Here is a 16,952-nt window from a genome sequence, read left to right as displayed (position 1 = left end):
CAACGTCCACCACGTCCACCGCGTCCACCTCGTCCACCACGTCCACCACGTCCACAACGTCCACCACGTCCACAACGTCCACCACGTCCACCGCGTCCACCGCGTCCACCTCGTCCACCACGTCCACCTCGTCCACCACGTCCACCACGTCCACCTCGTCCACCTCGTCCACCACGTCCACCACGTCCACCACGTCCACCTCGTCCACCTCGTCCACCACGTCCACCTCGTCCACCTCGTCCACAACGTCCACCACGTCCACCACGTCCACCACGTCCACCTCGTCCACAACGTCCACCTCGTCCACCACGTCCACCACGTCCACCACGTCCACAACGTCCACAACGTCCACCACGTCCACCACGTCCACCTCGTCCACAACGTCCACCTCGTCCACCACGTCCACCACGTCCACCACGTCCACAACGTCCACCTCGTCCACCACGTCCACCACGTCCACCTCGTCCACCACGTCCACAACGTCCACCACGTCCACCGCGTCCACCTCGTCCACCACGTCCACCACGTCCACAACGTCCACCACGTCCACAACGTCCACCACGTCCACCGCGTCCACCGCGTCCACCTCGTCCACCACGTCCACCTCGTCCACCACGTCCACCACGTCCACCTCGTCCACCTCGTCCACCACGTCCACCGCGTCCACCTCGTCCACCACGTCCACCACGTCCACCTCGTCCACCTCGTCCACCACGTCCACCTCGTCCACCTCGTCCACAACGTCCACCACGTCCACCACGTCCACCACGTCCACCTCGTCCACAACGTCCACCTCGTCCACCACGTCCACCACGTCCACCACGTCCACAACGTCCACAACGTCCACCACGTCCACCACGTCCACCTCGTCCACAACGTCCACCTCGTCCACCACGTCCACCACGTCCACCACGTCCACCTCGTCCACCTCGTCCACCACGTCCACCACGTCCACAACGTCCACAACGTCCACCTCGTCCACCACGTCCACCACGTCCACCTCGTCCACCACGTCCACCTCGTCCACCACGTCCACAACGTCCACCACGTCCACCTCGTCCACAACGTCCACCTCGTCCACCACGTCCACCACGTCCACCTCGTCCACCTCGTCCACAACGTCCACCACGTCCACCACGTCCACAACGTCCACCACGTCCACCTCGTCCACAACGTCCACCTCGTCCACCACGTCCACCACGTCCCCCACGTCCACCTCGTCCACAACGTCCACCACGTCCACCTCGTCCACAACGTCAACTCACATTACCCCCCCCCAAAAATCACAGCCCTTGAAATCCGGAATAATGATGTCACAGTATTCATTATGCATCAATATGCTTCATTATGAGTTATTATTATATAAGCCACTGCATACCTTTAAAGTCACACGGTTGGGCCTCCAGATTGTGGTAGCAGATGATAAAGGGGTTTAAAGGCCAAGTGGAAGAAAGAAATCGAAAATGTTCTAATAAAGTAGTTATTCATGAACCACTTTTTAATAGACAAACTTGTACTTGAAAACTGATTCATAGAAACGTTGTGCTCATTGTAAATCCCTTTTGGCTTAGCGGGCAGGCCGGTTACATCATTAATGCCTCCATTAATTTCACGGAGACATCATTTTATTTTCACCACCTCAACTTTGGAATAAGATATGTGAGGACAGGTGCAGGTGCAAGAGTAATAGGCGGCGTGACAATGCACTGACCTTTCTATAGTCATCAATAATTCATGTTGTATTGTGTAAAAATCTCATTTATTTTTCATTTTTGTTGGCACTTAGCAGAGTGGGCCAGTCGTCACTGCTAGACTGAGCCAAGAAGGAGTCAGGGGACCAGCTGAGACAGTGAGGAAGGGAAGCTCCTGTATATTTGGTGTTTTAAGTGCTAACACTCTCAGCCGAACGAGTATGTGTGTGTGTGGTGAGGCTTATTTCTTGAGTTGTGTATTAATTGCATCTCACTGAATTTTCACGCGGTCTCATTTCTCACCTTGAATAAATATAGTATTGCAGTTTTCTCAGTGTTAATATAAGCCAGGGGTAAGGTCATTACTTTACTGGAGTGGCTTTGGAATGAAATTAAATGCGTCCGTTAGTAAGCAAGGGTTGCTAATTATCATTAGCATGCTAATGCTTGCTTTGATTGATGGCACTCGATGGACTGGTCGATTGCGATATATTTATGTTATTATATTTTATATATATTTTTTACAAACAAAGGCCGTGGCCGCTTAAGCAACAGGTATGTTAGCTCGCCTTCAGCTCCAAAAGGGTATCGTCCCCCAGCAACCGGATGCAGAGAACGCCCCACGCTCCTGTTGGACCAAACCAACACCTCCAATGTTCTGTGTTCATGGCCCTCTAAAAGGAGTTTAAGCTTGGCTGTTGAGAAAAAATTTGTAAATTTTGAAATATAACTAAGCTCAAAGGAAACAGAGGCAAATGAATCAGAAGCGTGAAATGTGCATCTTCATGTATGCTGAAGAGGCAAAAATAGCGGCAGATGAAATCTACTTCTTTCCTCAGGTTAATTGGTAAAGCTGTGTATAGATCCCCAACGTATTTTGTTTGTTTGATGTTTGACTGTAGCCCTTTTTAAACCCATTATATTATATATATTACAGTTGGGTCTCATGATTCAGTCAGAAAGCTGGATTGGGGATATTTAAAATGGCTTCATATGTAATGGATTTTAACAGCACAGATCAAACTACTGTACATATTTCTCACTTGTGGCGCCTCTTCTGATTGAACCATTTTACAACCCCCCCCACAAAAAACACAAATTACAAAGTATCATTATTACACAGTAAGTGTTACAGTACTGATGGAACATCACACATACCCTGCAAACATACCCTCCCCTTCCCTCTTCTGCAGTGCTCAGTGCTCAGTGTGTGTGTGTGTGTGTGTGTGTGTGTGTGTGTGGTTGGATCAAGCGATGACGCCCTCCCTTGGCTCTTTGATTGTAGATGAGCTGAACCCTTATGGGTGGGGATGGGCAAACCTTCCGGCTCATCAGTTACAAACAGTGAAATCATACCTTCCAAGGGACCTGTTTTTCTTTCTTTTTTTTGGTCTATCTGCCATGATGTCACCAGTAGCCAATCAACACATAGCACCGCTTGAGGAAGCGTGTGTGTGTGGTGCCTGGGGGGGGTTTCGCCACTGGGAAAAGCACAGTTATTATCTGTTCTGCCAGCGTGCTTCAGAGCACACATTCACATCAAAATCACAAAATCCACGGGTTGGTTCTAAACCATGCTGCCTCTCAGTGATGTAATGCACTCTGCGTTACATAAGAGGGCTGTATGCTGCGTGCTATTGATAGGCCTGCGATGGAGACAGACACACAACGCATTGCATTTCTCCAGGTGATTAGCAACTCCACGTTTGGGGATAGACAGCTCTACTCCTGTTAGAATTTCCCTTTGAATATGCCCCTTTTTATTCCATTAGTTTGAACAATTTGGCCTAATCATAAGATACACATGCTCGGTTTAGCAACCCAGACATTTGGTCAAATTTCATTTTGACCTCCCCTCAAGGTCACTGTAGATGCCTTTTGTGCTTCTCGAAGCAGCCTCAGTACGGCCAGACCTTCCAGGCCAGACTGGTCATTTGAGTTAGCGCTTCATGGCCAGCCTGGAACAGATATCCAGACATTACAGCGGTGTAATTTGGAGCACATTCTGCTAATTGCCAAACGGGAGGAGCATCAAGTGCCTGACGGACTGCAGCTGAGCAGAATGTTATTCTCTCCTCCTCACCTTTCTCTTTACTGTTACACACGCAGCACCTCTGCTGTCAGATGGGTGAGATCGCCACAAGCATTACGTCCCTTCCTGCTGTCAGGGATTCCCGTAATCATCGTAAAAATGTAAATCATCACCGTTCTATGCTATTACAAGTTATATTTTTACTAATAGCAACTGACAGGTGTCATGAAGTACATTTTCTATAGCTAAATCTGAAACTTGTAGAGATGAGTGGCTCTGTAACAACCGACCTGCAGACTGGCCACGCATGAAGCAGTATGATGACAAGTCAGACAATAATCAGAGAGCAGCTCCGTGCTCTGCAATTACTTTTGTCAATGGAGTCTGGGGTCTTCAAAGGGAGCACAGCTAACATCTTCTGTTCCCTGTTAGAAAGGGCTGTAGAGTAAAAATAGTCATAATAAAGTATGAATGCATCAACTGGGTTGAAGTTCCTCATACCAGCCCACTCATGAACAACATCCAAACTATCCCTTAAAATATGCTGTAGGCGCAGCTCTCAATCCATAGGCTTCTACATTTACATTAAAATATTTGTATTTATCATTCGTCCGCCATTGCACTTGAGTATTTTAGCCGATCTAAAAAAATATGTTTTTGCTTACATCATTGCATGTTTAGCTACAGATAATATAGCGTCCTACTGCACATGATGCCCACTGTAAGCTGTCAGTAACGGAGAAAGTGGCGACTACGTCTCATCAGCATCCTGCATCGACTAGTAGCTGACACACTGGGTTACTCCAATCACTGAGCTAACGGAGGCAATTCTTCATGATGTGAAAAGTCAAAGTGTTATTGAACATCAGTTGCATTACAGTCCCTCCTGCATGTTTTCGTCCTCTCAGTCGGAATTAGATGAAAAAAAGACTGTGGAGATGAATCACATTCACGTGTCAAACACACTTTCACTCCCTCCTGTGGGTGAAGCCCTTTTGCTTTGCTGCAGTTCTCTCTAATCTGAACCATCCTGAATGTTCACAGTGAAACATGATCAACACTATTTGGCGAAACTAGCTCACTTTTGAGTACCCTTAAAGGGTCTGTCAAGTTTATCAGCTTTCTGGTAGAGATTCTATGATATTAACATTGCAGTACTTAGATTGTGGTACGGTGGCTTTTTTTAAAAAGGTTGTGCTAATCTGTGTATTGCGATAACATACAGTGCTCCTTGAAAGTTTGTGAACCCTCCAGACTTGGTCATTGTATTTGTACATCAAAATGTACTTCCAAACACAAAGCAGACTATCCAAAGAATGCACACAGACAGATGATCTATTTTCGTAAGGTGTGCCAATAACTAATTAATCACACATTTCAATAATCACGAGTAATCATGATTAAAATTTGATTTTGTAATTCTTTTTGAGACTAAATCTGACAAGTAATGAGTAATCACTTTAGAAAGCGTGTATTTTAGACACTGTTTTTTAATAAATAATTTTATTTTTACAAAACACATTTGATCATCTCCCAGGTAGAATTCCACCGCGCTGGTTGAACAAGCGACTCGTCCTGCTGTCCTCGTCCTGCTGTCCTCGTTCTGCTGTCCTCGCGCACTTTGCTGTGCTCGCAATTCTCCATCGTTTGTCTGCTGAGTTTGAAGTGCCAACATTTAGCCAACCACTGGTGCTCCTCTGCAGATTGGGTGCGCAGGGGAGATGTTGAGATCTAAGTAGCCTAGCCGCTAACTTAGCCTAGCAGTAGATAAAGCGCTCCTTTTCCACTCATCCCTCTTCTGTTGGCCCAATGCTTTGAGCAGACGTGTATTGAGTGGGCCGCTCTGGCAGTAACTCACGGGCCACTTTTTACCCCCAGTCCGCCCCTGGGGGGGGTGATCGTTTCATCAAATTCTCTCATTCTCTCATTCTCTCATATTTTCTTCTAATTCCTTCGAACAAAGCTCTTATTTGCGGACTGTTGCGCTTGTTATTGTATGCTTTATAGTAGAAAGCCGTTGTGTGTCATGTGGTTGGTTAAATATGCCCGAACCCTTAAAAATGATCAATCTGCTCTGTGGTTGCATGACAATTGTACGTACCAGTGGGATTAAAGTTTTAAATAGAATTTGAATGAGTCGTTGCCCCGTCTGACCTGTGGATGCCATTAACCCCTAGGTGCCCACGGAGTGCGAGAGGAGCCACAGTTTGTGACGGCCCGTGCGGGAGAGAACGTCATCCTGGGATGCGACGTGTCCCACCCCCTGAACGGCCAGCCCTACGTGGTGGAGTGGTTCAAGTATGGAATGCCCATCCCCTTCTTCATCAACTTTCGCTTCTACCCTCCTCACGTGGACCCAGAGTACGCCGGTAAGATGGTGGTCACATCCAGGCTGAAGCCACTGCTCTGTCACGTGTTTGAATCTCTGACCACAGACAGCATCCCTCGGTTTCTCCCTGAGCTACTTCCTATTCAAAATATAAAAATATTTTACTGGATGTTGCCTGATTGCAAACTATTTTTTCAAGCAGTGATGGTTAATGATAAACTGAATCTGTTAAACACATACTGCAAAATGCGGGTTATAAGCTAATACTCTTTTTCTCATCTTTGACCCTGGTGGCTAAAATAAGGGTGCGGCTAATTTTGGGATTCATTTCCGCCAGAAATAAACCCGTCAGACACAACGTAAACGATGCATCTTTTAAAGTAAAACGTTCTTCACCTACATTAAATATAATTGTTGTTTTACTATTACAATATATATATATATTTATATTAGTTTAGAGTATCTTTTGTTACACGGGTAGAGTCAAATAGAACTTGAACTTGCTTCCATTAGATTGGTAAACAAAGTGTCTCCCTAAAGGTTAATCTAGAGTTGTTGCATTCCGTTCAGAGATCACTTACATTCAAATTTGTGGATGGAAACATGGTGTTGTAGCAACAGTGTGGGATTGTTAAGCAATAGCTAGTCCAGTCAGAGCAGACTCGTGTGAAGGGGTCAGTTAGAAGTAAATATACAGTGAAGGTTGCGGGTCATCACTGAAAACCTAAGCTATGCCAGTTTACTCTGAGCCCCGTTTTTTATTATATGGCGTCATCACACAAAGGCTTTTTAAATATAAATGTGTACGATTGAATTTTGAGGGAAAATGTGATTATGATGACTGAGTTGTGTTGCCTGATGAAAATGTCATATTTGCTCAGATTGTACATATATTGGGAATCCTAAAATCCCATATATTATTTACTGTCTCTTTAGGTAAAAAGGTTCAAACACTACAACAGTGCTGCCTTTAATGTGGTGTCGACCTGTTTCCTAACTAATGCAGAGGACATGTAATATGGCATATTAATATGTTGTGCTTAAGATGAAGTTTGCTGAAGAGGTCTTTTGATTCTTCTCCTGTGATCAGTATATTTCAAGGTTTTTTATGCCTTAATCTATGCGATTACTGTGGCCGAGCCGCAAATGCGATAAAATATTTTAATGCAGTTGGCCCACCTCTGTTTACTTCCTCTGTGCAGTCAGTTGGATCGGAGAGACCGTAGTTGAAGCTTTTCGCATTAAAAGTAAAGTGACAGCCATCACAGGCTAAACATAGCATGCTAATGCTACTTACATTGCAACCCATTTGTCAGCATCAGAGCTTAACATATGTGTGTGTTTTTGCCATTTGGAACAAGATCCAGGATTTCTGTGTGAATGGCAACTACGCTCATCTGAAGACGGGGTCAACATTTAAAGTCTCAGTCCAGGGGGATACGTCGGACACATGACTTTACAACAGCACTTTCTAGAAGTATGAATGCAGGTGAAAATATGAATAGTTCAATGGCATGTAATGGCTGGCTTTTAATATTTAAGTTTACACTTGAATCTCAGCCTCGTTGGTACAAACAGATTTACTGATATGCATTTGTCAGATAACAAGAGATGAATGAAACATTTACACACAGTATTAAAAATGTTTAGATGTGTTTTTCCTGTGCAGAGGCACACGTTAGTTTGTTAAGTCATTTGCTGCAAGCTTCTAAATATCAGAATAGTTGAACATTATAAAGACTGCATACATTGCTGTTGTTGGGGGCGATATGAATAATCCATGCTTAGCATTGTTCTGACTTTATTCTCGCCACATGGCGATTCATCCTGTCGGTTCAAACAGCAGAAGTCAAATATGCGACTTTGTCCAGTTGGGGTGCAGGCGAATATCAACCGCCCACTGTGCTGCAGTGGGACATGAAGGAATGGAGACACAGGCTCACATTGTGCCTGTTAAGATCGGGAGGGTGTGTGGGGTTAAGGACCGGAGCCGACCACAAGGACACCGTTTCCTAGACTCCCAACTGCCCTTCTTTCTCAAACAAGCCTTTGTCTCTTTTTAATATAGAGGGGAAGAAGGAGAAACCATCTAGGACAAAGTCTTAAACATTTCCACGAGAACCAGTAGAAGAGATGGACATTTGTTGATCCCCACGCATGAAGAAAGTAATAGAAATTGAAGATGAAAAACTAAGAAACAGCAGGAAGTGGTCCCAGATTACATTGTTGAATGCACCCCCCCCTCCCCTTCCTCATGGAAGACCTCCAAGATGGTCCCGAAGGGTGATGTTTCATAAATGACTTGACCCAAACGACACTCACTAAAGCCGAGATATTAAGCAGAATACAGGAGACCGTATTCTGTGATCAAGCTCTGATCAACCGCTGAAAACTGTCTAATCGATTGGTGCAGCTCTGTATAGAATCTTCTTATAAAACAAAGCAAAACACTTCTTCTACTGTATGTAGGACAGTCAAATATGAAGTAATATGGATGAGCACACGTTTTATCAGAAGCACAGTATGTGATGGCACCACTGCAGTGATAACAAGCCAACCCACAGCATCAGGCGACCTCATGTGAAGTTTTTGAAAATGTGGAGCCAAAGGCAAGTCCTCTGATGTGATCACAGTTAACGTCAGTCACGAGGAATGGGAATCTGTGACAGGCTGCGATGTGCTGGCGGCAGGAGGCCGATAGAAGAGACCCCGAGTAGGTCCGGACTAACTGAATAGAAGACGATGTGAGGAACAGCTGGTGTGCAATTACTCCAATGATCAAAGGTCCGGCTCACTGCTGCTTTTCCCCCATAGGGGCTACGGTTCTTATAACGCATTACAATATTCTATAGACATACTTGAGGCTTTATATCAGAATATGTCTGGCTCTATTGTCTGTTCATTTTTTTATCTGGACTGAAATGACAGCTAGAGTGATTAGCCGGCCCAAATGGATTCAAATACATGCAAACTAGACCTACCTGTTCTCTTTTAAATCACATTGCTACATTTTGCACTGATGATGTCATTTATTTAATGAACAAGTACTAGAATGTGCATATGTCAGTCTCTGTACCGCTACAGAATTGTAGGGAATTATTATGTCCGACAAAGAACATTTTGGATGCCCGAAGCAAACAAAGTTTGTCTTGGCAAATAGGAAATAGTGCACATAATCCCAAATACAATAGTTGAGGAAATCCCGTTGTCACCCTGTTTAAAAGAGACCAGAGCCCACACACAGACAGCTTTTGGTTTAGCTTGTGCACCCGAGGCCTTGGTCTCGCCCGTTCTATTTTATATCTCCAATCTTCTCAACAAAAGCGTATCAACGCTTCACGCCCTTTGCTCCAGCCCGTCACATCACAATCACCATAGACGTGTACGCCGGAACACCAAGACGCAAATCAACTGAATAACATATGCTCAATTGTACCAATTCCTTACTAGCCAAGCTAGTGCGCCGTGCGTGGATGTGGTAATGCTTGTTGAACAAGTGGTAGATCATTGTATCCGCTGCTCTCTGACTGTGTGACTTCACTCAAAATGTGTAGTTAGACCTTTTTTACCTGACACAGACTGTAGGTCAGCAGCAACATCACATGTGTCAATAGACTTGATTGAGGTGTGAGATCTCTTGAGACTTGAGTCCTCACAAAAAGAAAAGTTGACCGATGACTTTTAAAGTCCTATTGATTCACTGTGCTGGTGTAGTCTTTAACCCTCTGATCCCCAACTCGCTTAGGAGCGTTTTCATGCATTACTCTGTAATATGAAAGTCCTGCACATCAATGGAAACAGAACAATCATGGCAAGGACTAGAGATGTATTTTGTGCAGAATTATAGTTAGAATGTCATTATTCATAAAGATAAAAATTAGAAAAAATGAAAAAAAGTTGCATTTCTGGGTGTCTGTGTTTACATATTTACAACCTCTCCAGTCCTCTGTGTTCAAGATTCACACAATTCTTTTCATATTACTGTTGATAGGTGAATATAATATCCAAAAAGATTAAAAATGGATGCTGCACGAAGTAAGTAATCACTGCTGTGGAATTTTGCTCTGCTTAATTCATCACCAGTGGCTTTCATACAGTTTGCACAGCCTGGGTTCTTGTGTGTAATAATGACATAATTGCTGTTGAAAGCAGTTATTTTAGAAGGAATTGAAAACAAAGCCAAAGGGAACGGGGGATGCTCCTTTTAAATGCTTTAGTGTCCCCTCATCTCACTCAACAGTAGCTGTAACCTTTTAGTGAGCCGTCAGAAGGACATAAAGGTTCAATGTGTCACTTCAATACTTGTTGGAATGAAGCTATTGCAATTTTATGTGGCGTTTCATAGATTTCACATGCTAGAACACATAGTTCTGCATTTTGTTTAATAACGGTTTGTTTGGTCTTTTGTAAAAAAAAAACTTCTTTTCTACAGCGGTAAAAAAAACTGCAGACAAGTACATGACTAGTTTGCCTATTCTGTCAATGGATGGTCAATGTGATGGCAGTTTATGGTTAATGTTTCCTTAAATGAGGAAGGACTACAAGTAGCCTAGTTGCGCTTTAGGCCTCCCTCTTCTGCAACTGGGGGGGTTGCACGTCGACGACATCATCATCCGATCTTTGAGGCTCTAGGCGCACATTCTGATGACAACACACTCAGTGTTCAATCACACTAAAGCCATCTGCATCACATCTTTCTCAGACTGCTCTGATGGCCACCAGCATCTCGGCGATTTAACCCCTTGGGAGAAGCAAACCATGTATTCCACTACACAGAATCAGACAGCAAGAAAGTCAAGATTGCAAAACATCGGGTTTTTTTATTTGATTTTTTTGCAATAAACAGATAGTGGGCGCTTCCCACAGGCGACGTATCCTATAATGGAATGCCAGTGGTTCTCTGCTTGCCATTCACACACAGTGAACATGGGGAGACCTGCTTGTAAACATTCTGTTAATGCTTCTCTCCAGAGTGTATTTCTGAAACACACCATTCAAAAGTATCCACAACTCTCCAACGACGTCACTGCATATGGTATTGGCAGAATTAGAGTGTGATACATGTCCTACTCTATATTTTTCTACAACAATCCTACTTTTGGGTTGTTTTTCAGAAAATATATAGATATGCACTAAGTCATCGGTTGGTTAATCTGCTAGACAAATTCACCATTTGGCGTTGGAAAACATCATTTACAACATATCTGGGCATCCCGCAACTGATGCGTTGCACTGTAATGACATTAGGCCAACTGTGATAAGCGTTTTCTCCTAGCTGTGTTTACACATCCTCCGCCCCAGTAGCATCTTTTCTCATCAGGCAAATGATAAGCTAGTGACGTGAACACAAGACCTGCATTCATACTCTTAAAAATAGCTTGACACTTCCAGCGGGAGGGCAGTAGCTAAAGCACACATCATAAACAGGGCTGTGGCATATGGTGTTATTTGTCTTCTGTGTAAGCAATGCTTTCCACAAGGCATTGTATTTTGAAGGGGGTTTTCAGTACTATGTTCCCATGGCCCTATGTTCACATGGTGCTCAAAGTCCTATGTTCCTAGGATCTCATGTTCCCAAGGTCTTACATTCCCAGTGTCCTATTTGCACCAAGTCCTTTATTCCGAGGGTCTAAAGTTCTCAGTATGCTATATTCCAAGGGTTTGATATGCCTAACATCCTATTTTCATAAGTCACATTGTCTGATCTATGTTCCCAGGGATCTGTTGAGATTTGTTTATTCTCGTCACCTGTTTATAGCGGCGACCAAAACGAGGAATTTAAGGATTCTAAACAGTAGACAAAGAAAAGGGCCATGTGTGAAAATGACGCACCACTATGCTTTCTCACAGTAAGCGAACAGCAGCTTATTTATACAGACACACTCACGCCTGATTTCTTGTTCATTAACTTTACTGCATCAGGTCCAGAAAAGGAATGCCACTACTGTTTGGACACAGTGTTTACCCTCAGACAAAGAGAAACGTAGGTGGAATAAAGGGTATGCACACAGTGAAGGATACATAGATATGTCTGTATACTAAAAGAGTTCACACTCAATAGTTAACATGGACTTGTCAGGCAGAGAGGAGACAGACATGGTTGCAAGCTGGAAAAATGTGATCTGGTATGTAAATAGCCACCAGGACACACACACACACACGCAATAAGAAGAAATATCACATTGACTCAGAGAGACCAGATGAGTCACAGAAAACACAGACAAACTACATCAAAGGACAGGGTGTGACAATTTTGCAATTCATGGCAAGTAGGGTCCAAAACAGCTTGCTAAACCACGCTTTGTCCCTGGCGACAATGGTTTTACTTCTTAAATACAGGCTGGATTCGAATTGACAACCAAATGGCCTCCTAACGTCTATTCCCAACCACTATTCCTTGACCTGTGTGAAAATTGTCAAGTGTTCAAGGAAATGGAGTTGATAGAATCCATGAGGAGTTAGGAAAATAAAACCCCGCTTTCACTAAGCTACGTAGTTATGATGCAACGGGACGCCAGGGACGGCTCTAGCCCATTGGCTGCCCTCGGCGTTACTAAGATTTGCGCCCAGACGTAATGAGTGTCCCAGACAAGCTGAAGAGGTGTATTCTGATTAGTGATTAGAATGTGTCAAGAGCATGCCACAGCTTTCCTACTCATGGCACCATCACCATGCTAGCTGGAAGGCACCTTAAGGCTTAAAGCAGTTTGGCTAACAAGGCCAACACTAGCTATGTAAATGCGGTTTCCACCCGCCCCTTAAAATACGGAATCGTCCCGTATTAGAGAATAAAATAGCCCGTCCCGTGAATCAATGCGGTACAGGGTTTGTCCCGTATCTTCAGAGTTGTCGTCAATGCAGCATTCCATGGAAATAAACTCACCCGAATTCTGTGAAGACTTGTCCTATTCTGTCCCTGATTGGGTAAGACTCTCTGCCATCGTTGGTTGGATTGGAGTCACAGGAGGGCGGGTCTCTTGGTGGAGTGTTGATTTGAAAAAAGCACCTGGGTTGGGACCATTTGATTTGACATTAACTTGATCTGAGTGTGGCCATTGCCACCTTGAATTTCAACATATGGCGGGGGCGCCATGTTTATTTGTTTTAATCATGGTTTTATTTCATTAATCAATGTTGTTGAGAGAAAGTTGGAAGATGGACGGAGAATCCATCAGATCCCATCGTCCAAGTGTTGTTGTAGTGCTGAGTCATACAGATTACATAAAGTATTACTTCATTAACAAGGTTGAAATATAAATGAGTTATGCTAACATTTGAGAATTTAAACAGCCCTTATCATGGCGGCCATTTGCACAACTTCCGGGTCATTCACTCAGTTAGGAACCTTCTTAAACAAATTTGACAATTCGAATCCAGCCATATGTTGTAGAAAGTGTTGATTCATAAGTCTTGGGGTGAAGTTTCCTGAGGGCAACGTGGTTGAGGAGTAGGGTTGGGTATCGAGAATCGATTGGAATCGGGACTAGCCTTGCGATTTACCCGGTGTCGTTCAAAAGTTAAAAATTCGATTCCTAGTTTTGATTCTCAGTCCGCCGGCGCCCACCGGAAATAGAAACAGCTGAACACCAACGAAGAAGCGTCCACCGGAAGTGTTTGAATAATAGCGCGATCGAACGCGGATAGCGTCCCGGTGGTTGTGACGCAGGTGGCCCGAGGGGAGCTGTCCTCTGTTAAAATGTGCCGTGAGGCTGGCGCTGCAAAGAAAAAAAAGATTGTGCTAGCACCCCCCCACCCCCCCGACCCCCGACCGCTAGTCGAGTGGAAACAATCAGGCAATCACAGGACAAGGCAGGAAGTGAAGTTACCCAGGGACACAAGAGACATGAAACTACAAAATAAAACAGGAAGGAGAACCAAACCGTGACACATACACTCATGTGGAAATGTGTTTTTGTGAGGTTTCAAAAATAAAGCTCTCTTGAGGAAAGTGTACCCCCGTTAAAATATATGAATAATTTATAATGTTTATACAATATTCAAGTTCATAGTTTGATATTTATATTGTAGTTGAAAACAGCCCCGTTAGAAATTCATAGTAAAGTTAATAAAAAGTAAAAAGTTCATAGAATTAACATTTATGGAGAAACTTAAACTTTTTTGACCCTGCCTCTTAAAAGAATGAGAATCAAAACAAGGAATCAGAATCTTTCAAACCCGATTGAGGAAGGTGTTCAGCCTTGTTTATTAAGCTGTCACACACGCCTATCCCAATTGAGGCCACGCCCCCTACGCCACATCAGGGCCAAACGATTTGAAAGGGAAAAAAATATTTGGAACTTTAAAATATACGATTTGAATCTGAAATGATAAAATCTGCAAACCCGAAAAATAAAATACAGCGAATATCCAAAAATATATATGTGAAGAATGAAAAAACATATTTTATTAATCAACCCCAAAATACTTTTCAACCACTTATTTTTATGTAGAAAAATGCTGTATTTTTCAATATTCTGGAAAAGCTGATACATATTTACCTGGCGGGTCATGCTGCAGAGGGGATTTAGGAGGGCAAATAAAAGTTAGTCAGGAACCCCCTTAAGGTTGACTGGGCTGGGGAGCGGAGGGTGTGAGGGTTAGGGTTAGGGGATTAATGAAGGATAGCAGGGCTTTGAAGGGCCCATGTTCTGATTCGCCGCACGCTCCCTGAAAGCTCTTTGTTTAGTCTTCATTGCCAGTCGCCATCTGTTATGATCCAGTTGCCAGATTGCCCCGAGCGACATCATCAACTCCCCCACGCTCCCGCCCCTGCCTACAGCTGTTGATCCCTAAAAGTAAGCTGTTCCTGACTCCATGGTACTCACCAGGTCGCTATCTGTTCTGACTGATTGTTGGCTGCTGCATAACCAGAGGCTACTCCGCTGTCACGCTGGCCACTTCCCACTCCTCAGAGGAAGCAACGACCGACCTCGCCTTGGCTTGTCTCCAAAATAGACCGCCACACACTCACAGGGTAGCGCAAGTGACAGCTTTCACTGTGCGCAAGCATCTGTAGCCGCTCTTTGATGTTGTGTTGCACCTTAACGGTGTGGCCAAAATACTGGCCTGCACAGTGTTAGTATCACAACCTGTTCAAAGGTTGATTTTCACTTCAACATTTACCTGGTTTTCCCTCTTCACCTATCACCTGCTGTCCCCATGTCCCCTTCATTTCCCTCGTTAAATTCAAACCCACCCGTCTCTCCTGACCTCTCCACGGCCTCCTTTTCCCGCTGATTCGTCACCTCCGTGTGTCTCTGTCTCTCGTCCAGGCCGGGCCAGTCTGCACGGCAAGTCCTCCCTGAGGATAGAGAATGTGCGATCAGACGACCAGGGCTGGTATGAGTGCAAGGTGCTGATGCTGGAGCAGCAGTACGACACCTTCCACAATGGCAGCTGGGTGCATCTGACCGTCAACGGTGAGTACTGTGAGCAAACTTCTCTCTGTTCAATACTCCAAGGACTCAGCAGACTTAATCAAGCGCTTGATTTTCTATCAACCAAGGTACCAAATCAGATATAGAAGCCTTTGTTAAATTCTGTCTATATCGTGATCACAGTATCTGAGAGACAAAAGACAACTTTAAATTACTTTTTTAAAGTCCAATTTTGGTTGGGATGCCGTCAAGTAACTTAAAGGAGTGAAAGCTTAAATCCCCACATTGAGAAGTCCAGAGTATCATGAGACTGATTGTGCTTTATTGTTTGTGGTGTGTCACACAACTTGAAGGCCCATAAAGTCATCTCTGAGACAAAGCTGAGCTTCCTTCCATGCTCTGTCACCAGTTATGTCTCCAGAGATGAGTCACACCTGTCAAATGAGTAACCCACACAAGTGTGAACACAGAATATTCTTGCCATAAGTTGGTTCTTGAGACACATAATCAAACGGCTTGTGATGATGTTGGTTGCTGTGGCAACAGACATCCAGATATGGTCCCCGCACACATGGTCATGGTGCATTAGCTAGGTTTCATCGCTGCTGTTCTTTGTCTATTGGACTTTTCCCTGCCTCTTATCTCTCTCTTTCTCTCTACAGTAGAAGTATCTGTGCTTGAACTGAGAGAATTCCAGACGTCTTGCAAAGAAGAGGCGAGCATTTACCCGGCTACATCAAATTGTGACATGGTTGAAGTAGCATTCTATCATGTTAACATTCTTCTTTACTGGTACAGGTGAAGCCATTGGCTCGCTGGAAGACTTGTAGAATAACCATCATGTATCTCCCATTAGTGACTATTATGTTCAAAACATGGCTTGAAAAAATATGAGAATAGTGAGAAACAAACTGACGCTGCAAATTTAGCAGAGACGGCAAGTGTAGTTGGTCCGCTGTGGATGGAGGAGTTGCTTTCACAGTCATCACCTCTGTGGTGTGGGGAAGTGTGTGTTGTGGGAATTAGCACTATGGCTGGGTTTATGGTTGCAGATAGAATGACATGTCAGCCATTGAGAGGCTCGTGGATTACACTTGTAAGCAGATCAGCTTTCGTCCTAAGGTGATTAGATTGAGAATATCAAAACAGGAATTATGACCAAACAAAATCTGCATCAAAACACAGACAATGATCAACATGCGTCCTCGATGCTGGGGTTGGTTCAGATTGAAGGGGGTATATGCAGCTTAAGTATATTCAGTGGGAAGATGTGCCAACTGTCTTGTATGATCATCCATCCTCATAATCTAGAATGCCTCTTAGCTAAAGAGGATTCTGAAAAATGGTTTGACAAAATGCAGCATTTCTGTCCCCACCCAAAAGCAGTGATTTGAGTATAAGGGCCCTTTTAGGCTAGACGATTTTATGTTTCCATTTGAATTGTTCATTAGATATTAAGACATACTCATTTTTAAACCTTCACTATATTGTGTGAAGCACTTGTGCACTTGTGTCCTTGAAGA

At 44.1% G+C, this 16,952-nt stretch overlaps 1 protein-coding gene across 5 annotated transcripts in view; it reads left to right on the top strand.

Annotated features, from left to right (window-relative positions):
* Nucleotides 1–16,952, top strand: part of LOC119206980 (protein turtle homolog B-like) — an 85,402-nt gene that overhangs the window by 13,697 nt on the left and 54,753 nt on the right. For all 5 annotated transcript variants that reach the window (XM_062558147.1, XM_062558145.1, XM_062558146.1 and 2 more), the window contains exons 2-3: nucleotides 5,901–6,092; nucleotides 15,325–15,471. In XM_062558147.1, the coding sequence (XP_062414131.1) occupies nucleotides 5,901–6,092; nucleotides 15,325–15,471 (339 nt within the window). The remainder of the gene's footprint in view (nucleotides 1–5,900; nucleotides 6,093–15,324; nucleotides 15,472–16,952) is intronic.

This window comes from Pungitius pungitius, chromosome 16 (genome assembly GCF_949316345.1).
Source record: "Pungitius pungitius chromosome 16, fPunPun2.1, whole genome shotgun sequence".
Lineage (NCBI taxonomy): Eukaryota > Metazoa > Chordata > Actinopteri > Perciformes > Gasterosteidae > Pungitius > Pungitius pungitius.
The sequence above is the reverse complement of the archived record's forward strand: the minus strand, read 5'-3'. Positions and strand labels throughout refer to the sequence as shown.